Below are 25,931 nucleotides of genomic sequence, written 5' to 3'. Positions count from 1 at the left end.
GAGCTCATACCTCATTATCTTATATTATATACAAATAATCATAATCAAACCTCGCAAGACAAAACATATACACAGAGTTAGATTCATCACTAACCAGAGTGACTGTAAATATCTATTTCAAAGTGTCCCCTAACATAAACAAACAAACAAACTTGAGCTGACAAACTTGTCAGACTTATTAGCTTGTCACTGTTTTTGTCCTGGGTCTTGTGGTTGATGAAGTGACTGCACTGGGAATCCCAGTGTTAATTCTCTCACTTTTTTTCTTTTTTAAATTTATTTTTATTAAAAACATTTTTTTTAGAGACAGAGTCTCGCTCTGTCGCCTAGGCTGGAGTGCAGTGGTGCCATCATAGCTCATTGTAGCCTCCAACTCCTGGACTCAAGCAATCCTCCTGCCTCAGCCTCCTGAGTAGCTGGGACCACAGGCATCCACCACCATGCCCAGCTAATTATTAAACTTTTTCTTGGGATGGGGGTTTGCTATGTTGCCCAGGCTTGTATCAAGCTCCTAGCCTCAAGTGATCCTCTCACCTTGGTCTCCCAAAGTACTGGGATTACAGGCCGGCACTCAACTCTTCCATTTGCTTGTCTTCATGTACTAGCATTATTAGCATAGTAAGTAAGCACTGCTAACAAGTCACAATTTTTCAGTGGGAATCTTTAAAAACCACGTATCCATTTCGTAAGGGCTAGTTAGCTTAAAGTGGTGAATATAATTTGTAAATCCAATCTGGATTAATTAGCCTGGATTAACCTGGATTAATAAACCAGGTTAATTAATTGGGATAACTTGCCAAAAACCAAAGAGTAAGGGAGTCCTCATTACCCTTTCTTAGAGTGTTTCCCCTTCTCTCTGGAGACTCCTGGACCACATGAGGCTGCCTGACACTCCAGCTGGCAAGAGTGTCTCCACCTGGCAAATGTGAGTAAAGCTGAGTTCTTTGTTTTATTTGTTTAGATATTTTTTCCTGCACTCCAATGTGCATCTTGCATAGATCACTTTGGAGGCAATTGGGATAGAAGATGAAGAGAGTCAGAGATAATTTTTAAGCTCAAAGGATGGCAGAAATGATCTAGTCTAACCTTTACTTTGCAGGTGAGGAAACAAGAACCTGAGAAGGGATGTGACTTGTCCAGGGTCACCTGGCTGGTCAGTGGCAGATCCTGGAGAGAATGCAAATCTCTAGGCCTTGATGCTACAAATGGCTGCTAAAAGTGGCTACAGTCTAGCTCTTTACTGGTCCTTTTACTTTACTGTGCCTCTCGGTCGGCTTCACTCTGAAGCCTCAGTTTCCTCATCTGTAAAATGGAACCAATCAAACCAGCTCTCGGGCTGCTGTTTGAGTGCCCATAAAGTCTTGCCGACATCTGTGGGCTGGGAAGAAACCCTTCCCTAGGCTCTGGAAGGTCCTACTTGAGTGGCTGAGATCTGGGACTGCTACAGCATGAGGATTCTGCCTCTGCCTACCAGCCACAGCAGTGACCCTGCAGGACGCGGAGCCCCTGCTGCCCAGCATTGTGCTGGCCTGGGCCTGGCGTGTTGGTGGGCAGCTGTGGACATGGGTCCTGGGTCTTATGAAGCAATGACCTGCAATCCTGCTCCTATCTCTCATCCTCCCCATTTTCCAGGTCCTTCCTGCCTCCTCCAGGCTGTCCTCATCTCAGATCCCACCTCTCTAAAGCTGAGACCCCACTTGGGCTACTGGTAGATGGCAGCATCCTCTATTCCAAAACCTTCAATAGCTTCTCAGCTGGGGATTCAAAGCCAAGGTGTGGCCCAGGAGTATATCAAGAAGGGATGTGAGGCAAGTGGGGAAGGGGAAGTGGCAGGGACGACGGCAGGAGGGAGGTGAGCAGTCGGCCAGGTGCAGACACTCAGGAGGTGCATTTTCAACAGAGAATTTAAAAATAGGCCAGGCGCAGTGGCTCTTGCCTGTAATCCCAGCACTTTGGGAGGTCGAGGCGGGTGGATCACAACATCAGGAGTTTGAGACCAGCCTGATCAACATGGTGAAACCCCGTCTCTACTAAAAATACAAAAATTAGCCAGGTGCGGTGGCGGGCGCCTGTGATCCCAGCTACTCAAGAGGCTGAGGCAGGAGAACTGCTTGAACCCGAGAGACGGAGGTTGCAGCGAGCCGAGATTACACCATGCACTCCAGCCTGGGTGACAGAGTGAGACTCCATCTCAAACAAAACAGAACAGAACAAAACAAAACAAACAAACAAAAATGCCTCAAACTCTGACATTTTACGATCATAATGTGCCTGCAATTCTAAACAATGTCAGTGCGTCAGTGCTAAAACACTCCTCCCTGACAGGGCAGGCTGCACCTACCTTCCTGCCCTTGGCGTCTGGCAAATACCTTACACTCTGCCTCTTATACTGAGCCAAACCAGACCCTACATTCATCGCATCCCACATAGGCCTAGTAAGTTTTCCCCTCTCCAGTCCTTGGGTTACATCATTTCCTTTGCCAGTAATGCCCTATCCACCACTCTGTATGACCAGCTGCTATAAGGCTCAGCTTAGAGAAATGCTCCCTCTTCCAGGAAGTCTTCCTGCAAGCATTCCCATCCATCCCCTCGCAGGCCATGGCTCCCCTCACATCATGTTTTCATCTCCAAAGGAAAACTCAAGAAAGGAACCCACAACACAGAAAACCATACAAGGAGAGTCACTTCCGAGCTGTGTGATCTCAGACAAGTCCCGTGGCCTCTCTGAGCCTCAGTTTCACCTCCTTAAAAGAACCATCTCATCTCCAAATACCCTCCTTTCCTTGACCTGCACCATCCCTTCTTTTGACCGCACAGTGAACTCTGTCATTAGGTGAAAATGCTCCACCTGCTTCCAAAGTCACTAATTCAAGCACCCCTCCTGACTGCACCCTCCCTACCTCCAGCCTCCTGTCACCTGCCAGATGTGACCAGCCCTTTGCCAGTGTCCCCAATGATGGATCAGTACAAACAGGTTCAGGCTCGAGCAGAGGGCCCTAGAAGCCACAACCAGAGACCCCTCTCCAGGATGACACAATGCATCAAGCAATGCCCCGACTCCGCCACCACGCTCGGCAACAGCTTTGCTGAAAGGCCAGCTCCAGGGATGGTGTGGGGGCCATGTGATTCCCATGGGCATGTTGTGGAAGCCCATTTCTTGTCCCCAGTAACCTGGGACATCAGCTCACTCTTATCAACACCCTAAAATCCCTCACCCCACTGACATTTTTTCACATCATCTGGCAAACCCCAGCACTGGGTGAACCAGGATATCTAAGCTCAGCTGGGAGGAAAACAGTGGACAATAACCAGCCCTGGGCAGAAGGTCCCAGTGGGTTGAAGGTTGCTCCCATGTCGCTTGTGTCCTCCAGCACGACTCCCTCTGCAAGTCAGGCCATGAGAAGGGCACTGCCGGAAAAGCCAGAACCCACGGGCACCCACATGGCCTCCTTCTTCTTGTACCCAATGCCAATCCATCACTAATCCTAGCCTCCTGTCCCACCTTCAAATCATCTCTCTCTCGTTTTTGTTTTTTTTTTTAGAGATGACATCTCACTATGTTGCCCAGACTGGTCTGGAACTCCTGGCTTCAAGCAATCCTTATGCCTTGGTCTCCCAAAGTGCTAGGATTATAGGCGTGAGCCACGGTGCCTGGCTCCAAACATCTGTTAAACTTGGTCATTTAGTCTCAGCCACCAACCATCTTGCCCTTGATCTTTCCGAAATATGTAAATGTGAGCAGACCCCTTGGTGGCCATTGTTCTACTTCCCCAGCCTCACCTTGCCCAGGGATCTGAGCTGCACACATCACGGTGCTTTCAGTTCCTCAAAGTCCTGTTTCCTCCAGCTGGAGGGCTTTTGCAGGGCTGTTTCACCTGTGCAGCGTGCCTCCCTCCCCACCCTGGCCTGGTCACCCCCTACTCATCTTTCAGATCTCAGCTCAACATCCTTTCCTTAGAACATCCCATCCATCCCCTCGCAGGCCATGGCTCCCCTCACATCATGTTTTCATCTCCAAAGGAAAACTCAAGAAAGGAACCCACAACACAGAAAACCATACAAGGAGAGTCACTTCCGAGCTGTGTGACCTCAGACAAGTCCTATGGCCTCTCTGAGCCTCAGTTTCACCTCCTTAAAAGAGCCATCTCATCTCCAAATACCTTCCTTTCCTTGACTGGCACCATCTATGCCCTGGACTGCAGCCTTCTGCAGTGACCCTGGACTCAGCACATTCTCTACTCTGTACGCCCTTCACTCCCCTCTCCTCCTCCAGGTTCTGTGGACTCTACGATTACTGTCCATCTCCCGTTTGGTCTGTGAGCCCTCAAAGGTGGGCCTGTGTCTGTTTTGCTGTGCTTGGTATCTCTAATGCTTTACATACACAAAGTAATCAATCGTGAACAAAGGTCCTAGTCAAAAAATTACATTGAAAGATAACTTTTTAGGGAACGAATGAAGGGGTCAGTCTGGGTGAGGCTTCAGGATTATCTGTGTGGGGCAGATATCTCTACAGCCTTTCTCCAGGGCAGGCCACACAGGCCAAGCCACTCCTGCAATGGTTTCAACAAGGATGAGGCTAGTGACCCTGCCAGCAAGCTCTCAAAGCTCCTTCCTGTTCATTATCTCCCCAGCCCTCCTCCACACTCCCACCCCCATTACTCAGAATACCAGGCTTTTAATGACCAGGCCACTGGAGCATTTCTGAGCTGGCAGTGTGGAGATTCCGTTCTTCCCAAGGGCCAGGACTCAGGAGCCTTTTCTTTGTGGGGTTGGATGAGCAAAAAGAAGTGGAATCTAATTAGACCAGGTTCAAAGCCCAGCTTTGCCGCTTGCTGGCTGCGTGACCTTGCAAATTTACTCAACCTCTCTGGGCTCCTGCCTCCTCATCTGTAAAAAGAGGATAAGACTATCTAGCTACAATGCGATGGTGAAGATTCCATGAGTGAATGCACACTAAGAGTCTAACTGGGGGCCAGCCACATGTCACATGATTCCAAGACAGTTTTTTACATTTTAACATCTCTGAAACTGGGATGCAACTTATAATCATAGTTTCTGTTGCTTTTTCTTCCTTTTTTTTTTTTTTTTGAGACGGAGTCTCGCTCTGTCGCCCAGGCTGGAGTGCAGTGGTGCGATCTCGGCTCACTGCAAGCTCCGCCTCCAGGGTTCACACCATTCTCCTGCCTCAGCCTCCCAAGTAGCTGGGACTACAGGTGCCCGCCACTATGCCCGGCTAATTTTTTTGTATTTTTAGTAGAGACGAGGTTTCACCGTGTTAGCCAGGATGGTCTCGATCTCCTGACCTCGTGATCTGCCCATCTCAGCCTCTCAAAGTGCTGGGATTACAGGTGTGAGCCACTGCACCCGGCTGCTTTTTCTTTCTTAATGGATTCTAAAATAAGGATACATCTCACAACAGATAAGCCTGGCCTTGAATGAAATACCACAGTAGCTTAGATTCTTTACTTCCCTTGCAAAGAGGCTCAAACGCCTGTGAGATGGGACCAAAGACCAAGAACACAAATCGTTAAGGGGCAAGGGTCTATTGAGGCCTAGCATTCACCCTGGATCTCCAAAACTTCACAGAATTTGAAGGCTCAGGACCTTCCCTGGCCTGGCACCCCTCTGGATCTGTCTCAGCTGTCCTAGTCTTGCTCAGAAAGTGGCCCAAACTTCAGCAGGACCCTCACCTCTGCCTCTGACCCTCTGTTGCTACTGATGTGGTAGGTTCCACAGTTGGACAGTTTGGTCACAATGCTACTGTGCTTGCAGCCACCCAAAACCCCAAGTCTTTGTCCCAAGAAAAGAGTCCTAGTTCCCACCTTCAGAAACCCCCACAGACATCGCCTCCAGTGTGACTCCATCAAGCCATCCCTGGACTCTGCTCCCAACTGTTCCGAAGGCCAGCACTGGGGATGTCACCCAGGCCTCACCAAAGTCCTTATGCTGTGAGTGCTGCCTTCATCCCTGCAGCCTGGTGATGTCAGACTGGCCTGATTATTTTATTATCTAAATATCATTATAACTTATATTGCATACATAGTTGGCCCTCTGTATCTGTGGGTCCTGCATCTGTAGATTCAACCAACCTCAGATGGAAAATATTCGAAAAAATTAAAGCAAAATAACAATACAACAATTAAAAAATACAAATTTAAAAATACAGTATAACGGGCCAGGCACGGTGGCTTACACCTGTCATCTCAGTATTTTGGGAGGCTGAGGAGGGCAGATTACTTGAGATCAAGAGTTCGAGACCAGCCTGGCCAACATAGTGAAACCCCATCTCTACTAAAAATGTAAAAAATTAGCTGGGCGTGGTGGTGCATGCCTGTGATCCCAGCTGCTTGGGAGGCTGAGGCACAAGAATCGCTTGAACCCGGCAGGCAGAGTTTGCAGTGAGCCGAGATTGTGCCACTACACTCCAGCCTGGGTGACAGAGCAAGACTCTGTCTTAAAAATATGCATATACAGCATAACAACTAGTTACATAGCATTTACATTGTGCTAGGCATTGTAAGTGATCTATAGATGACTTAAAGTATACAGGAGGGTGTGTGTAGGTTACATGCAAATACTATACCATTTTATATCAGGGATTTGAATATCCACAGATTTTGATATCCTTAGGTGTCCTGGAAGCTGAATATTTAGGAATGATTGTACACATATCACCAAAATCTTTACAGAAATAAATTATCTATCATGTATAAAATTATTTTATTTTATTTTTTTAATAGAGGCAATGTCTTACTTTGTTGCCCAGGCTGGTCTCAAACTCCTGGCTTCCCAAAGTGCTAGGATTACCGGGAGGAGCCACCATGCCCAGCCAAAACATTTTAAATGTAGAAAAGACCAAAGAAAACAAAATTCTACCACTTAGTGATAATTAGCTTGATGTCTGTCTGTCTGAATATTTTGCTATGTCTGCATGCCGGGGAAAGATTCTTTTCTCATATTCAAACCCAAACAGGCTCATTCCACACATACTACTCTTTCTCTTATCGTGACATGGTGGCCTTCTCTCTAAACAGACTGGTTTCTTCATGGCGGCTCCACAGTGCTCCCGTCCTCTATCCCTATCCCTGGCAGGTCCCAGGCCTCTACAGGGATGTAGTGCTTTGGGTCTGAGGTTGTTTCTCCTCATCCTCAGAGTGGGGCTGTGATCTGTGATGGGGCCATGGCTGCCTTCAGGGACCCTACCAAACAAAGCCGCACCCAGGCACAGAAATACTCCAGAGCTCTTAAATCAAGGGGTGTGTGGTTAATGGCGGCTGTCTGTCTCTGTCCGATTTGATAGTAGCCCTTTCAAAACCAACTGAAATTTCTCCCAGCCCCAGATGCTGGCCTGGTATTTCCCTAATCCCTAGGGGCTCCAGAAATCACAATAAAAAATGAATAGGTAGGTGCCTGGCATTTTGTAGTTCATAAAGTGCCTCCTTACTTTTATCCACTTTAGAGCCTTACAACAAGCCTATAAATTAGGCAGAGCAGGTATTTATTATCCCCATTTTATAAATGAAGAAACTGACGCTTGGAGAGGTGGACTGACTGACCCAGTATCTTCCCTTATTTTTCTACCCTTCATAGTCTGGCCGTCTCCAAATCCCACTAACAACCCAGCTCAGGCATCAGCTCCTCTAGGGAGCCTTCCCTGACCCCCAACTTCCACCCCAGGCTGGGTTAGGTGCCCTCCTGGAGGCCCCACAGCTCCTGGCCTTCCCTATGATAACTGTAGTGCCCCTGCCAGGCGATGAGCCCTTGGGGCTGTGATGGGTCTAGCTTGTCTACATTCACACTCCCCAAGCATTAGAAAAACATCAATAGATGGTTACTGGGGTGAAGATCATTACAATGACTAAGGCAGGAATTATTCTTCCCCTTTTACAGATGAGGACACTGAGTCATAAAGAAGACTTGCCTAAGGAGCATATCCGTAGCGGGGTCAGCTCTCCTTCTTTAGAGGCCTGGGTTCTTTTGCTCCACTGCATCCCTTGTTGTCTGCAATCTTAGACTCCAAACCATTGCTGGAGGCTTGTTTCTGATTTCTCAGGCAGGTCTACCTGGTCAGCCAGGTGTGAAAGGGAGGTTGGCAGGACGGGGCTGTGACTGCAGCGGGCTCAATTCCCCAGCCTGGGCCAACACCCTGGTGCAGGCTTAGGAACAGCCACAGGAGTTGCCCAGTTATTGAGCACTCCATGGACCACGCCCTGAGCAAGAACTTCCTTGCACTTCTTACTTCATCCTGTGGCTGGGGCCGTTATGATGCCATTTTGCAGGTGGGCCAGGAAAGACACTGGCCCAAGGCCACTCAGTGTCTGAGATGGGCTAGAAGCCAGGGCTGCATCCCTGGCAGCAGGCAGCCCCAGGAGTTTGCTGGCACCAGAGCCAGAAAGAAATGCACAGTCAGAGTACAGGAGACAACTCTCAGGGGACCTGCAGTGTGGGCAAAGCCCCAAACTCACCTCCCACCCAGGGCTGGCTGGAGGGACAAGACTCTTGGGCCGAGGGAACACATGCCTGCCCCTGCACTGCCTGTGGGCAGGGTCATGCCATTTGCCAGGCCCCTACAAACTCCAGGCTCAAGGCCAGGCTAGAAGCAGCTGTCATATCAACCCTGCACAAATGCTCAGCTCCCGATTTCTTATTTGAATGAGACTTCACATATCTGCTCCTGACTGGCTGACAGATGCTGAGCAAGGCCCCATCTCTTGTTGGGCCTTATTTTACCTATCTGTGAAATGATGCCAGGAGTGGGGTGGCTGGTGGGGGGAGGGGCTAGGTTTGGGGGATGGTATCTTAATGGAACCCACCAACTCTGACATTCCAGGGATGGATTACAGGCAGCAGGGGAAGGTGATTAAGCACTGGACACTGGAGGCAGATGACATAGATTGAATGTATGATCCTGGGCTAGCTACCCAACTTCCCTGGGGCTCAGTGTTCTCATCTATAAAATGGGAATGATAGTAGAAAAAAGACTGAAAGTAAATGTTCATATTGATTATGTGGGATGAGAAGAGGAGAAGATATGGGTAATTTATTTTGTCTGTCTTCCTGCCTTTTTCTAAAATTCTCCATTATCAAATGTTTATAATTTTAAAAATGTATTTTCTTTGTAAATTAACTTTATGAGATGTCATTTACATACAATATATCCATTTTAAAATGGGAGAAATAATAAGTAACAGTATCTACCCTATAGGTTGTTATGGGGATTGGGTTAATGTATATTAACTATTAGATGGTGGTAAGAAGTGCTAATAAGTGTTTGTTAAATAAATAAGCCCAGGGCCAGCCTGACTTCCTCCTCATCCTCCTCTTGTTCACCTGGCCTGGACCCCGACCTCTCCCCTAGCACCGAGTTCACTGCCCAGGTCCCACCACAGCACTCCAGGCCTGGACTATTTCTGCAGCCATCTCTCTGCACCTGTCTTCATCCACTGCTGCTGCTACAACAAAATACCATAAATTGGGTGCTTTGGCCAGGTGTGGTGGCTCACACCTGTAATCCCAGCACTTTGGGAGGCCGAGGGGGGCAGATCACGAGGTCAGGAGATCGAGACCATCCTGGCTAACACTGTGAAACCCCGTCTCTACTAAAAACACAAAAACAAAATTAGCCAGGCGTGGTGGTGGGCACCTGTAGTCCCAGCTACTGGGGAGGCTGAGGCGGGAGAATGGCATGAACCTGGGAGGTGGAGCTTGCAGTGACCTGAGATCATGCCACTGCACTCCAGCCTGGGCGACAGAGTGAGACTCCGTCTCAAAAAAAAAAAAAAAAAAAAAAAAAAAAAATTAGCTAGGCATGATGGCGGATACCTGTAATCCCACCTACTCAGGAGGCTGAGACGGGAGAATCGCTTGAACCCGGGAGACAGTGGTTGCAGTGAGCCGAGATCGCACCACTGCACTCCAGCCTAGGCGGCTGAGCGAGACTCCATCTCAAAAAAAAAAAAAATGTGGGTGCTTTATCAACAACAGAAATGTATTTCTCACAGTTCTGGAGGATGGAAGTCCAAGACTGAGACAGCAGATTTGGAGTCCGGTGAGGGCCCACTTCCGGGGTCATAGAACAGTGCCTTCTTACTGTGTCCTCATGTGGTGGAGGAGGTGAGGGTCTCTCTGGGGCCTGTTTTATAAGAACACTAATCCCATTATGAGGGCTCTGCCTTCCTGACCTAATTCCCTCCCAAAAGCCCCACCTCCTAATACCATCACCTTATGGGGTAAGATTTCAACACGTGAGCTTTGGAGGAACATAAATATTCAGACCATAGCAATCTCGCAGGAATCACACCAATATTCCAGTCTGGCCATGTTGCTACCCAATTCAAAAGCCTTCCATGGCTCCCCCTGACCCTGGCTGAAAGTCCTAGATTCTCCATGAGACACAGTTTCAATAAGCCACGTAACTTTTCTGTATCGTTGTTTTCTTAACTGGAAAAGAGGGATAAAAAGAGTAGCTCCCTCATACACTCGCAGGATTCCATTGTGAGCATGGTGGGGTACACAGTCTAGCCCAGGGCCTGCCCGCTCCTCTCGTCCTCCTCTCCCGCCATCACTCTGTTCCAGCTCGTGCTTCTCTGAACATGCCAGACATGGTCCTGCCTCAGGGCTTTTGCCCCAGCTGTTCCCTCCACCTGAATGGCTGTTTCCCCAGAAATGAGCCTGACTCACCCCTCTCCTCCTTCAAGCCTTTGCCTAAAAATCACCTTCTCAATGAGGCCCCTAGCCCACTCTAGTTAAAACTGCCCCCTCACACATCCTAACCCCTCCTATGTTCTATTTGTTCCATCTCATTGATCACCGATTTTATTTATCACCTATTCATCTATTTTATTTATTGTTTTTCATCTGTCTTTCCCCCCATCTGATTGTAAGCTCTTTGGGGGAAGATCTTTCTGGTCTATTTTGTTTAATGTCAGTGCCTTCCCCCCTTCCCCAGCACTTAGAAAATACCTAGTACAGGTCAGGTGTGGTGGCTCACATCTGTAATCCCAGCACTTTGGGAGGCCGAGACGGGCGGATCACTTGAGGTCAGGGGTTCGAGTCCAGCCCGGCCAACATGGCGAAACACCGTCTCTACTGAAAATACAAAAACTAGCTGGTGTGGTGGCACGCACCTGTAATCCCAGCTACTCAGGAGGCTGAGGCATGAGAATCACTTGAACCCAGGAGGCAGAGGCGGAGGTTGCTGTGAGCCAGGATCATGCCACTGCACTTCAGCCTGGGAGACAGGGCGAGACTCTGTCTCAAAAAAAAAAAAAAAAAAAAAACAAACAACAACAACAAAACAAAACAAACAAAAAAACTAGTACAATGTAGGTACTTAATAAATACTGGCTGAATGACTAAATGAATGAATGAACACAAAGCACTTAGGACAGAATTAGGCAGGTGGTAAACACTCAATGAATGTTAGCTATTATTATTACTATTAGTGATTCTTCAAAGTGAGGCTCCCATGTCCCTCCTCCTTGACTTCTGCAAGCTCATAATCACACCTTCCTTGTCCCCACCACACCCTGCCGATCTCTCAATTATAGTAAGGAGCACACCACTCTTTAAATACTTGTATATCTTTTTCCATTTAGGCTGAACGAAATGAAATTGCCATTTCTTTTAAGTCAAAAAAAGTCACATACTGGCCGCTTCGTGTGGTTTAACCTAGTAAGTTTCCCATAGCAGCCTGCAGACCCCCAGGAGGCACAGTTTGCCCACAGAAGCAAAGTCACCTACTCCTGGTCCTTCAGACCAGGTGTGATTGCAAAGCACGTCCAATCTGTTCTGAAGGAGGAAAGGCACGGATTATAGACTTAAAATACAAGAAGATTCTGCTGAATTATTTTCTGGACCTCCTGAGATTTGATAGAGAAGATAAAAACACACCAAATTCTAAAACAATCCAGCTTCTGGCCATTTTGAAATAGCAAAGGTTTAAGGCTGAAACCCTTCGGTGCGGAGCTAACTGCCTGCCTCTAAGGGGATTCATTTAATGAATCTCCTTCCAATCTCGGCTTTGCTACTGAGATTTGTTCACTCTAAGAGGTTGGCTGTCAGAGCTCAAACAAATTCAGCAACTGCTGAATCTACCCTCATTTCACAGATGGGGAAAGTGAGGTCCAGAAAGGGGAACGGATTGGCCCAAGGTCACACAGTAGGGTAGAGGAAGACTTCATCCTGGAATCTATGTCTGCTGACTTTAGTCTCATGGTCTTTCTTCTGGATTAAACTGTTTCTATGCTGGCCAGACTCCCTTAATGTAAACTTCAGTGCCACTATTTTTTAAGCTGTATTTGCCAAATGAAATGTTTATTAAGCCTCAGATAAAACACTGAACACTTCTTCACTAGACGGCAACTTATTTCTTTCTTTATTTTTTTTTTTGAGATGGAGTCTTGCTCTGTCGCCCAGGCTGGAGTGCAGTGGCACAATCTCGGCTCACTGCAACCTCTGCTTCCCGGGTTCAAGTGATTCTCCTGCCTGAGCCTCTCGAGTAGCTGGGATTACAGGCATGTGCCACCACACCTGGCTAATTTTTATATTTTTAGTAGAGACAGGGTTTCATCATGTTGCCCAGGCTGGTCTCGAACTCCAGACCTCAGGTGATCCGCCCACCTTGGCCTCCTAAAGTGCTGGGATTACAGGCATGAGCCACTGCACCCGGCCAGAAGACAACTTCTTATAAATAACAGCACTACATATGTCTCTCTCTCTCTAGTTACTTCCTTAGGATAAAGTCCCCAGAGTAGTCGGCTAAGGGCAAAGGGCAAGTATGGTTATTTGCATGATAACAGGCTGCCAGATTGCCCTGCAAAATTAAATGCCACAGGCGAATCCCTACAGCCTTGCCAGCACAGTTTCATCCTTTTATTTTTATTTTTGCTAATTTTACAGGAATAAATACAGACTGCTTTCATTTATTATATGTTATGTGTTTTTTTGGAGAAAAAAGGGCACTCCAATCTTGGAATCAGGATCCCTGGGCTAGGTTGCTGGTTTGCTGTGTGACCTTTGCCCAGTCACATCCCCTCTGGGGACAGGGGATGCCTATCTGTAAAATGAGGGGGGTGAATGAGATGATGTCTTAAGGCTCCTTTCAGCTCAGACATTCCATAATTCCATGGTGCATTTAAAAATTATTAGCAATTAAAGTCATGGCATGACTTTTTAATAACCAGAATCTGCCATGCTCTTAAATCAGGCCAAAAAGGCTTGAATTAGGCAAGCAGGAGAACAGGACCCAGATTATACATGTGTCGAGATGACAGGAGACCCAGGTAGCACTTAAGCCTGTGCGTTGGAGCTGGGCTCATGGGCCAGCACGTATACTTTGTCTGCTTTTACGAGGGGATAATAATACTCATTTGTGGTCCAGCTACCAGTCCTGTGCAGCTCCGCCATGGCCACAGGGCAAGGTCATAGGCACTACTTCAGCCCTAGAATTCCACAGACTTCCCCCAGGTTCTGCTTGAATACCTGTGATGACAAAGAGCTCACTATCTGTCCAGGGGCCTCCTGCCCTCTTTTGGCTGTAAGAAAATCCCTGGGTGCGGGGCAGGTCATGAAGGGGACAAGAAAGACCAGGAGGCTGAGAAGTGATTCCTAGAAACAGCTCCCTCAAACAGGGCAGGCATCAGGGAGGTGGAGAGGAGGCTCCATGGGGCAGGAAAGTCCTGCAGAGGGGCTCCGGCTTTCCTCACTCCAGACCTCTCAGACGGTCCCCAGGAGGGGCAGGAAGCTGGGGAGACACATTGCAGTCCTAATGCACAGGTGGGTTCTGAACAAGCCCCAGGAAAGCGGAGGCCCCATAGCCTGCTCCGGGGCAGACACCTCGGCTCCGTCTTCTTGCCTTGGCTCCCCGGGATCTGATGGGAGAAACTGCTGGGCCTGGGGCTGCTGGGTCCGGAGGTGAGCATATTTAAGGGACCTGATCACTGCCCCAGGGTGAGGGAGGAAGGGTCAGAGGTTGTTTGTGTGTCCAGAGCAGGACCAGCAGGAGAGGCAGTGACTGGGTAGCAGATTCCAGCTTGGTTTACAACTAGTGAGATCCCTATCACAAGGAGTGTGCAAGGGGGCAGCAAGACCTTCCAGAGGGGATCTTACAGAGGGGCTGGGCCAGATGCCATAGGTCTTCTTTACCTAGGGAGCCTGGGACCACAGTCCCTCAGACCTGTGCTCTGCCCCATCCCTTAATGCCACGCAGACACAGCACTTGGCCCCTTGGCACTGTCACCCCTCTGAGGTCCAGGCGTGGCCGCCAGTCAGCCCTTGTCACACCAGCTAGTGTGTGTCACACCTTATCACACACTAGCTCTGGGACACAGAGCTAGGCACCAGCACCTGACCCGGGTAGGGAAGGGGAAGGAGCTGTCCTATACCATTCTAAATCGAGGTGCCTACGTGGGGCTGGTCCAGGCAGTCGTGCCGCCAGGAGTCCAGCCACCTCCAACCTAGGGCTCCTCCAGCCCCAGACGAGTAAACCCTCTTGGCGGGCCGGCTGATGCCCCACCTGCACGCCCAGGCCGGCTTGGCGGGGACCCGGGGATGCCCCCACCCCACCGTTTCCTGTACCAGGAAGCTGAGGCCCAGCAGGTAACGCAGCCAAGAGGGGAAGGGTCCCGACAAGAGTCCCATGGAGCACCCGGGCCACAGCAGGGGCCTGTTGGGACCAGCTGGCCGCGCCCAGAGTGAGCTTCCCTCACCCGGGGCAGGAGGGGTGGGCGGTGCAGACAGTGCTCAGGCGGGCAGCGAGCCGTCAGGAGCCCAGACCTCCGGGCGGCCCCTCCCAACAACCCCGCCAGAAGGGGGCCACCAATGAGCCCGCTATCCTGACGCGGAAACTGAGGACTGGAGAGGAGCAGTGCTTTGTGCAAGGTCACGCAAAGGGGCTGAAAGCCAGGTGCCCCGCGCGCCGAGCCCCGCATCCCTCCCTCTCCGGGAACTGCAGCCGGGGGGGCGCAGCGCGCACGTCCCGCCCGACGCCCCCATCGCGCAGACCGGGAAGGCACAGCCGGCGGTGCGGGGCCGCCCTACCTTGGTGACGGCCGCGCAGGTGGTGGTGGCGGTGGCGGCGGCGGCGTCCAGCTCCGGCTCCGCGCTCCTCGCCGCCCGCCGACTCCCCGCGCCCAGAGCCGCCGCCGCCTCCCCGCTGCAGCCCGGCGGGCGGGGCCGGAGGGCGGGGCGGGGGCCCGGCCCAAGGTCCGCCCTCTCGCCCGCCCTACGGGTCCGCCCTGGCCACCCTTTTCCGCCCCCAAGACCCCGACCGCGCTCCTGGCTCCCTGGGGCGGGTCTCGGGGCGCGCACACGTGCTGGAAACAGGCGCGCACACGCCGCAGTGACTGGGGAGGGCTGCCGGCCACCAGGCGGAGGCTGGGGACAGGCAGAGCCGCCGGCCCCACGTCCCGCCGTGCCCTCGCTGCGTGGTGCGGGATGAGGAATCTGACCTCCCAGAGCCTCAGTTTCCCCCGTGGTGAAATGGAGACAGTAACCGCGTCGGTCTCTTAAGGCTGTTTGAGCCCTGGATATGACGATCCCGGCCAGGTACAGTGCGCGCGCCGAGCCCGGCCGGGGAAGCGCTCCTTTCCCCGAGCAGTTACAGCGGTTACCGAGGCTTCCCCGTCCGCAGGGAGGAGAGGAGCCGGGAGAGCCGCTGGGAGCCGAGGAGGACGCCCTTCCTTCTTTCGGGACCAGCGGGGCCGCTGCTGCCAGCCTCGCCGGCTGGGGAGCTCTGAGGACACTAGACAATGGGGAGGCCCTACCTTTGGGTACCATCCCCACCTAACACTACTGAGCCACGCACTCCTCTAAGCGCCTTCTGTGCATTACCTCCCTTCACTGTCACACAGGCCTATGAGGTTGATACCATTACTCACCTATTTAACACAAAAGAAAGCTGAAGCACAGAGAGATTAATTACCTAGGTTAAGATCACACGGCTAGTCATGCAACCCCAGGCAGTATGGCTCCCACGGCTACTAAGCTAAAAGCCCCTCCACTCCACACCACGTCTCTGAAGTGCTCTTGGTTTTGTTCAGTAGAGACGGGTTATCTTGAGGGCCTTGAACTGCTCCGTGGCACATAGTAAGCACTCAATATATAGTTGTTGAGTGGATAACAGAGTACACTGTTACTACTTTACATATCTGTATCCTTTCTTCTAAGCTTCTAATAATAGTGGCTTTATTTAGCCACTATTATTACCTCCATTTTACAGATAAGAAAACTGAGGCTTGGAGTGGCAAGGTACTTGGGGAGCTCTTGATTCTCTCCTTAGAATGTGACTCAGCTTTCCTTGTCCACTGCACCACTCCCCTGCCCAGAGCTGGACGGGCTCCCTGCCTACCACCCAAAGCCCAGTGTGCAGTATGGTCCTGAAAACCCCCACCCTACAGCTCTATTCAGACCTTCTGGAGCTAGACTGCCCAGCAGGTAGACTGAAGGCATGCTTCCGGTGTTAGCGTGCAAAAGTTGGGTATCAAGCATATGGATGGCCAGGCGAAGTGGCTCACGCTTGTAATCCCAGCACTTTGGGAGGCCAAGGCAGGTGGATTGCTTGAGCTCAAGAGTTCAAGACCAGCCTAGCCAACATGGTGAAAATCTGAAAATTAGCCGGGCATGGTGGCATGCGCCTGTAGTTGCAGCTACTCCGGAAGCTGAGGCAGGAGAATCACTTGAACCTAGGAGGTGGAGGTGGCAGTGAACCAAGATCACACCACTGCACTCCAGCCTGGACTACACAGTGGGACTCTGTCTCAAACAAAACAAAACAAAACAAAAAAAATGAAACAAAAATCATGTGGATGAAATCAGAACATTGTGAGAATTCTTTATAATCATGATTTGGTTTTTACTTGAATTACAGCTGGACGGTGGGCACCCTGATCTTTGCCAGGCTAAGGCATCTGAATATCTTTGTTGTTGTTGTTTTTGCACGGTTTTGCTCTGTCGCCCAGGCTGGAGTGCAGTGGCACAATCCTAGCTCGCTGCAGCCTCCACCACACAAGCTCAAGCAATCCTCCCACCCACCTCAGCCTCCTGAATGGCTAGAACTACAGGTGCGTGCCACCATGCCCAGCCAATTTTTATATTTTTTGTAGAGATAGAGTTTTGCCACATTGCTCAGGCTGGTCTCCAACTCCTGGGCTCAAGCAATCTGCCTGCCTTGGCCTCCCAAAGTGCTGGGATTACAGGTGCGTGCCACCACGCCTGGCCTTGAATGTCTTAATACACTTAGGGCTTGGGCCAGCATCTCTGGTGTGGCTTTCTGCCTCTGCCAATGCCACTCGCCTTGCACTCTGACATCTCTGAGCCTTTGCTCTGTCTGCAGTTCTCTTCCCAAATCATCATCTCCCTTGTCTAAACCCACTTATCCTTCCAGGCCTAGCCTTCCTAGATGTCCTATGGATGTGCCCTCCCAGCCTTGCACCTGCATCTTCCTACCCTGTGCCACAGCGGTTGGTGGCTGGAACTGTTTGGGGGAACAGCTGGTTTGACAGAGACATCTCTGGAGGCTGTGGGCATATGGACCCATAAGCCAGAGGGAGACCTCTGCAATGAACCTGGGACCCTTCCTGGGGTTGCTGTGGCTGGGGAGTGTCCTCCTCTCTTGCCCCTTCCCTCCTAATCCTGGTCCAGATGCAGGATTGCACACAAGGGGAAACTGAGGCCACAGTGGGCATGACCTACCCGGGATCCCCTAGCTAGAAAACCACATAGCAGATCTGGTTCCAAAGTTGGGCCCATCTCCCAGCATCTTCTATTAGGCCTTAGTGTGGATTGGGATGGGCCAGGAAACCTCCCTCTTCCTTCCCAGTGCACCCACATGGCTGGCTTTGTTAATCTTCCATATGTGGGTAAACATCTTGTGCAGGACCAGAACATATGTGTGTGTGTGGTGGGGGTGGGGGGCAAGTTCTCCATCTATCTGCCCCACATGAAACTTCTGTACGATATGGCCCCATGTCCATGGGGGAGGGGCTTGAGAAAGAATGAGGAGACAGTGCCTGGGGGCTGGGGGGGGTCTGTGTTTGGAGGATAGTAGCCTTGAACACGGGCAATCTCTGGAAGTGAGTGAGCACTTCTTACGTTAGGGGTTGTTGGGAGGGGGGCCTTCCACTTCCTTTGACCCAGTCCCTTTATTCTTAGGGATGTTGCCCCAGGGAGGTTCCCTGGGTAACTCCCTTTTCCTCTCCTATAGAGCAGGTTAGACCACAGCTTGCTGGGGGCCTAAGGCCTGGGGAAGGCATACTTTGAGCATGAGGTCCTATCCCCTAGGGTGGGAAGGTGGGGCTGAGAGGGATCAGATCCTCCAGCCCTGGAAGGCAGCAGCCCCAGGGGAAGGGGGCGACAGCTGTGGTGCGGGCCAGGAACCTGACACCAGGAGTGGGCCCCAAACACCCTCCAGAAAGTGCAGGGAAGGGCGGGCAGGCACCCCAGGGGCAGCAGCAGGCACAGATGCTCTAGGGTGGGCCCACTGGTCCCTGCTCAGCCTCCTTGCCATGTGGGTATCATGCTTCCCTTGTTGTCTCTGATGAAGGGGAGAAATAGTGCTACAATCCCAGCTTGAGGCAACCATGAGGAAATTCTTCCTCTAGTTTTCCTTGGCTTAGAACTATCTTCTGAGGGTATCCCCAGGAGGCCACAGGCCAGGCATGCCCCTTCCCCAGGTCCTTGGGGAAGGTGTTCTAGGTTCCAGAGGAGGGGTAAGCCGGGGGGTCCTCCCTGGCTTTGCATTAAAGGGCTCTGGGCTTGAGCACGGCTCAGCCAGTGGCTGTGTCCCTTTGGATAGGTTAGCTGATGTCTCCGAGCCCTGTCTACTCATTGGTGACCTGAGCTTGGCCTGGGTGAGTTGATGCTGCAGGACAGGCAGTTCTCAATCCCAGCTCCCTGTCAGGGCCTGAGGAGACAGTTAGCCCTGTGTCCCGTGTCCTGTGTCCCCAACGCTTCCATGTATCAGAATGCCTGGGCTCCACCACAGGCTCCAGGCATAGGACCCTAGCACCGACATTTTTTAAAAGCTACTCAGGTGATTCTTTTTTCTTTTTTCTTTTTTTTTTGTGACAGAGTTTTGCTCTTGTTGCCCAAGCTGGAGTGCAATGGCATGACCTCGACTCAACACAACTGCCGCCAGGTTCAAGCGATTCTCCTGCCGCAGCCTCCCGAGTAGCTGGGATTACAGGTGCCCACCACCATGCCTGGCTAATTTTTTGTATGTTTAGTAGAGACAGGGTTTCACCATTTTGGCCAGGCTGATCTCGAACTCCTGGCCTCAAGCGATCCACCCGCCTTGGCCTCTCAAAGTGCTGGGATTACAAGAGTGAGCCACGGCACCTGGCCTACTCAGGTGATTCTAAGGTGCAGCCAGGTAGGAACCAGAGGTTACATTGTGCTGGGTCAAATACAAAGTACCACCCACCTCTCTCCACAGGAGGGGAGGGAAAGAGCACAGGCACTCAGCTCTGAGCAGAGCTTCTCCTTTGCCTGGGGTTGGGGGGATGTGGGGAGATGGAGGAGAGAGGAAGAGAAGCGGAGAGGAGGAAGAGAGGGAAGAAGAAAAGGGGGGAAGAGGGGAGAAAGGAGGAAGAAGGGAAGGAGAGGAGAATGGGGAAGGAGGAAAAGGGGGATGAGGGAGGACAGGGAGGAAGGAGGGGGAAGGAAGGAGGGAAGGGGAGATGGGGGAGGGGGAGGGAAGGGGAGGGAAAAAGGTAGAGGTGGGCTGCCATTTACCCAGTAGCCCCTGTGCCCATTGCCTGATTCTTTTTTGGTTGTTGTTGCTGAAGAGGGAATGTGGATTCCAAGGCTAAAGGCAGAGGGACCCCCTGGGCCAGAGCTCCCAGGCAGCCTTGGGGCTTTTGCAGGCCTCAGGGCCCCACAGGTGGTGTTTCCTTCATAAGAGGGCTGCTCAGGCCGGGCGCGGTGGCTCACGCTTGTAATCCCAGCACTTTGGGAGGCTGAGGCAGGCAGATCACGAGGTCAGGAGATTGAGACCATCCTGGCTAACATGGTGAAACCCCGTCTCTACTAAAAATACAAAAATTAGCTGGGCGTGGTGGCGCATGCCTGTAATCCCAGCTACTTGGGAGGCTGAGGCAGGAGAATCGCTTGAACCAGGGAGTCGGAGGTTGCAGTGAGCCAAGATTGCGCCACTGCACTCCAGCCTGGCAGCAGAGGGAGGCTCCGTCTCAAAAAAAAAAAAAAAAAAAAAAAAACTGGGCTGCTCGTTCCTGTCGGTGGCACTTTCCTCTGTGCCAGGCTCCAGGCTCTGCACCAGTGTACCTGCTTTAGCCCTCCTGGGAGCCCCATGGGGCTGGACCTCTCGTCATCCTGATGACCAACTTAGGGGCGCAGTATCCAGCTTGTCCAGGGTGCAGCTGGGACCCCCAGGCCACCCTCATGCCACAATCACACTTCATAAACAGTTTGGTGGTGAAAGGGCCTCAGCAGATGAAAAAAGTTTAGCAATGAGAAAGGCAGTCAAGCCCCAATGCAGGGCGTTCACAGAAAAGCGGGGCCCTCGGGCCAGCCAGGAGCACAGGTGGACAGGGAGGAGAGGAACCCTGAGCGTCTCCTCCCCGAGGCTGCACAGGCGGTGCGATGTAGGGAACTGGGAGCCTGGTGGGCCAACCCCTCAAATTCACACCTGTGGGTGACAGTGGGGCTAGGGACCAGCCAGGGCCACCACGGGGCCTGGCCATGGTCCCCAGTGATGGGGAAAGCTTCCTCCCCAGCCTGGATGGGAGCCTCAGATCAGAGCCAGGAGGTTCCAGGGCAGCATCCCCTAATCCTGGGTGGTTTTCCAGAGAGGAGGCTTCCGTGTGAGAACCCCCCACGCCCAGTCCTTCATACCAAAGACAGCCAACTCAAGGCTAGGCCAGCACAGACACAGGTTTTGCTGAGAAATGAGTTGCCAAAGTCACTGGTATGGCCTTGACCCCCTGCCTCAGGTGGGGACAGATTGAAGCCTCTATTTGCTGAGGAGGGACCTGGAGGAGCCTGATGCTGGGCTGGGGCCACAGTGGGTGCCGTGACGAGCCAGCCCTGGTTTGCGCTGCAGCAGTCTCCACTTGCCATCTTCTCCTATCCTCCCAACCACCCATTTTTCAGAGGAGAGGTGACCCTCCGTGCCCCAGCCTATGAAGTGGGCAGTGGGAGGTCACAAGTGGGGCACCTGACCCAGGGCTCTCTGCCCAACCCCCACACCAAGTTCCTGGTGGTGGTGCACAGGGGGTTTCCCTGGGATCCCCCCAAAATGGGCTGTGAGCAGAAAGGAGGGCACAGGGGCCGGGCTCTGGAAACAGGCTTCAGCACACGGAGAGTGTCCTGGAATGCACACCCAGGCAGCACTGAAAAGGAGCTGCTACCCAGAAAGACAAAACCCTAACATCTCAGGGAACCAGGCAGGGGCTGGCCCTGCAGACGCTCACAGAAATAGCAGCCAGAGATGCCCTAGGCTGGAAGCCTGGTGGTGGCACATCCTGGCACCGTGGGCCCATCCAGGAACAACTGGTAACTGAGAACTGTTTAAGTTCCAAAGCTTATAAATGATTTCCACCATTTACATTGTTTTATACTGATATAACCTAGAGAATGTTCCAGGTTACCCTATAGAGGCAGTGCTCTTGCTTGTTTACATGCCAAAGTGCTCTGTGGAAGAGGTGACAAAAGGGTGGCATCTCTGGGTAAGTAAGTGCCTATGAAGAAGTAGCCCAATCAATGGCTTCGCAGCACACAATGTCCCAGTGGGGAAACTGAGGTCCAGAGAGGGGAAGGGACGTGTCCAGGGTCACATGGTGATGGGACACCCAGGGCTGGGCCACTGGTCCGTGCCTGACCTCCAGTGGGTCTGCCAGCCAAGGGTGAGGAAGGCTTTGGGGAGGGGAGGTGGCCAAGTCAGGCTTCCCCCTCCACCTCGTCCTCGCTGGCGCAGCCCTCGGACATGGCTCTGCGCTGGGATGCACGCCTCTCCAGGTACTCAGCCTTAAGCTGCTCCAGCTCCCGCAGCTCAGCCTCCAGCCGCTCCCGGTGGAGCATGCGCAGCTGCCGCAGCTGTTTCATGCGGAAGGGGTTCATGTCGTTGAAGGCGATGTTCATCAGCTTCCTGGGAGGAGGGCACAATCAGCCCAGAGCACGTCGCCCTACCTGGCTGACGTTTACCCGGCTTTCCCAGACAGACATCCCCGCATTCCTTCTGCCCTTGTGGCTGAGCCCTGACCCCCGCCCTCAGGAGGAAACAATGAATAAGATGATTTCCACCCACAGAGATAGGTACTGAGGCAGGAGGAAGATCAGAAGAAAGATACCTAACCCAGCAGGGAAGGGCTGGTCAGGGGGGGCTTCTTGGAGGAGGTGACATGCGAGCTGAGTTTTAAAGAGTGAATAAAAGGTGACCAGGCAAAGAAGATAGTGGTGGTGGAAGTGGCAAGGAAGCATTCTAAGTAGAAGAAACTGCAAGGGCAAAAGCCCGGAGGTGGGGTTGTCCTAGGAACTCGTATAATTCTGTTTTCCAGGCTCACTGGCCATGGGTGTTCAGGGTAGGGGAAGGTGGGCAAAAAATGAAACTCCGTGGAGGCCTCAAATGCCATGTTAAGGGGGCAGACATATCACTCAGTCAGACTTCCCCAAAGATTTCTAAGCTATAATATGAGCATCAGCGTCACTTACCAATCTCTACTTGGCAAACATCAGCCTCCCCTCTGCTATGTGTCCTGGGGGTGCGTGAGTGGTGGGAGTGGCAGGGGGTGGGGGGTCCTCACCGGCTGTTGGAGATGGTCTTGGTGAAGAAGCGCAGGTACTGGTAGATTTCCAGGCCATTCTGTAGCCTCAAGATCTCCTTCTCGTTGTACTTGAAAATGGCCAAGGCATAGCGAAACACCACCTGGGGGTAGAGTGGGGGCTCAGGTGGGGCATGGGGGGCCAGGCAGGTCATCCCCGGAGGGAAGGAATATGACAGACCCGGGCAGTATGGAAGATCCTGGACTGGCTGCAGAAGTTGAGGTCTGGAGGCACAATGTGCGGGGGAGGGCCTCCAGGGGGCTGGGGGAGACTGAATACCCCAGGGGGGTGCACAGCTTGAAATCTGGGGATTTGGACAGAGTCCTGGCTCTAGCTTGTCTTGTCTCATGACTGTGGGTGAGGCATGGCCCCTGTTGAATCTCATGGAGTTAATCTGTATCTTTACGTGGGGCTTTGGCAAGAACCAGATGAAGTGACAGGCCAGACGCGGTGGCTCACGCCAGTAATCCCAGCACTTTGGAAGGCTGAGACGGGTGGATCACCTGAGGTCAGGAGTTCAAGACTAGCCTGGCCAACATGATGAAACCCCATCTCTACTAAAAATACAAAAATTAGCCAGGTATGGTGTCGCATGCCTTCGGAAGTTGAGGCAGGAGAACTGCTTGAACCTGGGAGGCAGAGGTTATAGTGAGTGGAGATCGCGCCACTGCACTACAGCCTGGGCGACAGAGCAAGGCTCCATCTCAAAAAAAAAGAAAGAAAGAAATGAGAAATCTGAGGCCGGGCGCGGTGGCTCAAGCCTGTAATCCCAGCACTTTGGGAGGCCGAGGCGGGCGGATCACGAGGTCAGGAGATCGAGACCATCCTGGCTAACACAGTGAAACCTCGTCTCTACTAAAAATACAAAAAATTAGCCGGGCGTGTTGGCGGGTGCCTGTAGTCCCAGCTACTTGGGAGGCTGAGGCAGGAGAATGGCGTGAACCCGGGAGGCGGAGCTTGCAGTGAGCCGAGATCGTGCCACTGCACTCCAGCCTAGGGGACAGAGAAAGACTCCGTCTCAAAAAAAAAAAAAAAAAAAAAAAAAATGAGAAATCTGTGGGTGCTTTGTAAACTGAGGTGTAAACTAGGGCTGAGTTGGGGGACCTGCCCAAGGTCTCTGGGCAAGGTCAGTACAGAGCTAGGTCCAGACCTGAGCTCTGGTCTCTTAATCCAAGGCTTAGTCCAAACAGGAGGAAGAAAAGGAGGGCCCAGGTGACTAGGGGGCAAGGACAGCATAGGGATGTGCCTCTTTGATCATGCTCACACCTCCTCTCCACGGAAGGGAAATCCCCCAACTTTAGGATATATCTTAAGAAGCAGAACCACTACTTCTCATACATGCAAAGCACTTTACAGTTGACAAAGCCATGCTCTCAGGAGATGTTCAACAGCCCTGACAAGTAAGCATTGTCTTCCCGTTCTCCAGGGGCAGAGTCAAGACCCAGATGGGTGAAGGGACTTGATCAGGGGCCCCCTGATCATCCCCTGGCTGCACCCTACCTTCGTCCCCTCGTACAGGAAGGCATCCCAGACCCGAAGGAGGATGTTGCTAATGAGACTGTCCGCAAAGACCACGAGAAACCAGTTGAAGGTGATGAGGGAGAGATCCACGTGGTGCTGCCCCAGGTGGGCCATCAGCCTGGGCAGCTTCTCCGAGAGCAGGTCCTGGAGCACCCGCTGGTCCACCTGGAAGCCAGCAAGAGGGCCTGTCATCTGCAGCCCCAGGGTAGGGCTGCCTCCCTCCCTGCCCGGCCTTCCTACCCAGTCAGTCCACACAGAGTCCTGAAGCTGCTCTGGGCAGGTCCTTTCCTGCCCAGGAGACACCTCAGGGAGCCAGGGACCAGTCTAGCTGGGAGTCAGGTACAGCATCATATCACTCCGCTGCTCCTAACATAGGCCAGAGTCCTCTGGACTCTGCAGTGGAGCCGTGTGGGCTGGCACGTTCTCCACCCCCTCACCCATCTGAATCCCTTGAGCCAAGCAGGAGCTCAGGGGCCAGCTGATCCTCCTGGCAGTTCAGAGACACTGGTCTCATGCCCAGGGGCCTTGGCGAAATGGAAGCTTTGTCTCTAGGCTTACATCAGCTGACACCCACAGCCCCTTCTCTATACCCAATTTGTGCCTGACACCTAAGATGCTAGGCTGATGTCTGGTCCAGGGACAGGTGTGTGTGTGTGTGGGAAGGCATAATGTCCTGCCTCGCCGGACATCAAGGAATCTTCTCAAAGCAGGGTGCTCCTGGCGACACTGGCCAGTGACCTCTTCTTGTGACCACTGTCATGCCTCCATCCTTGTTTCGCTGGATGGGTTAACCACTCTCAGCACTGGCTCCAAGACATGGTTCTTTTGTGGTTCTCCTCCTCCCTCTGTGATGACTCCATTTTAGTTTCCCCTTGCTTTTCCTTCCTGGAACTGCTGGTTGCTCAGTCCTCTCCCCTCACTTACGTCCTCTTCCAGGCATTAGCGTCAGCTGTGGCAAACAGCCAGTAGCTCCCCTTCTCCCTCACTCAGAACCTTGGGTCATCTATGGAGGCCAAGTGTCCAGTTCAAAACCTAAGGTAACTCCCCAAGTCTAAGATGCCATTGACCTACTGAAGGATTTATGGATGAACTGATACAATGCCAGAAATTTACTTCAAGATAAAGCAGGAGGAGCGGATGGGAGTTCAGAAGAAATAACACTGGCTCCCTGGGTTGATAGCTGAAGCCAGGTGACGGACACGTGGAGCTTCATTATACTATTCCCTCTATTGTTTTGAATGTGGGAAATTTTCCATAATAAAATATGAAAAAAAGGGTCATATAACACACATCAATTTCAGAGATGCTAAGATGTAAAAATTAAATATGTACATTTCCTAACTTGCCTTGCAACTAGGGCAGCCATGAAATAGTTCTGACCAGTAAACTGCAAGTAGAAATTGCTGGGTCAGGGAGCCAGCTCCTGGTGTTCACCTTCTGCTCCTCCTGGCCTAGGCCATGGCCACAGTGCTGGAGGCGATGCAGCCATTTTGTGACCAGGAGGTGATGGGTGTGAGGATGAAGGCCACATGCCAGAGATGGCAGAGCAGGGAGCTAGGAGCCTGAACCCTGCGGTACTGCCTTGTCTTTCACTATCTGAGAAAAATAATCCCCAATTGAAGCTGTTGTTAGGT

The 25,931-nt window shown here is 51.9% G+C and overlaps 2 protein-coding genes and 1 long non-coding RNA gene across 9 annotated transcripts in view; 1 reads left to right on the top strand and 2 right to left on the bottom strand.

The window, feature by feature from the left end:
- The window catches only part of CORO2A (coronin 2A), a 68,404-nt gene extending 53,177 nt beyond the window's left edge, over positions 1-15,227 (bottom strand). The window contains exon 1 of the mRNA XM_055271724.2: positions 15,040-15,227. The gene's annotated coding sequence lies outside the window, so the exon portion shown is untranslated. The remainder of the gene's footprint in view (positions 1-15,039) is intronic.
- A 28-nt stretch (positions 15,228-15,255) lies between these two features.
- Positions 15,256-25,586, top strand: LOC134736185 (uncharacterized). Its single transcript, XR_010120012.1, has 2 exons — positions 15,256-15,546; positions 24,203-25,586. It is a non-coding gene; the product is annotated as an uncharacterized lncRNA (long non-coding RNA).
- Positions 21,512-25,931, bottom strand: part of TBC1D2 (TBC1 domain family member 2) — a 54,844-nt gene continuing 50,424 nt past the window's right edge. For 6 of the 7 annotated variants that reach the window (XM_055271720.2, XM_055271723.2, XM_063636179.1 and 3 more), the window contains 3 exons: positions 24,277-24,462; positions 22,758-22,879; positions 21,512-22,102 (listed from right to left, as the gene is read on the bottom strand). In XM_055271720.2, the coding sequence (XP_055127695.1) occupies positions 21,895-22,102; positions 22,758-22,879; positions 24,277-24,462 (516 nt within the window). In that variant the 3' untranslated portion in view covers positions 21,512-21,894. The remainder of the gene's footprint in view (positions 22,103-22,757; positions 22,880-24,276; positions 24,463-25,931) is intronic. The other variant, XM_055271721.2, reaches the window with a different exon arrangement.

This window comes from Symphalangus syndactylus, chromosome 3, assembly GCF_028878055.3.
Source record: "Symphalangus syndactylus isolate Jambi chromosome 3, NHGRI_mSymSyn1-v2.1_pri, whole genome shotgun sequence".
Lineage (NCBI taxonomy): Eukaryota > Metazoa > Chordata > Mammalia > Primates > Hylobatidae > Symphalangus > Symphalangus syndactylus.
Note: the sequence above shows the minus strand (reverse complement) of the source record. Positions and strands in the feature narration are given on the sequence as shown.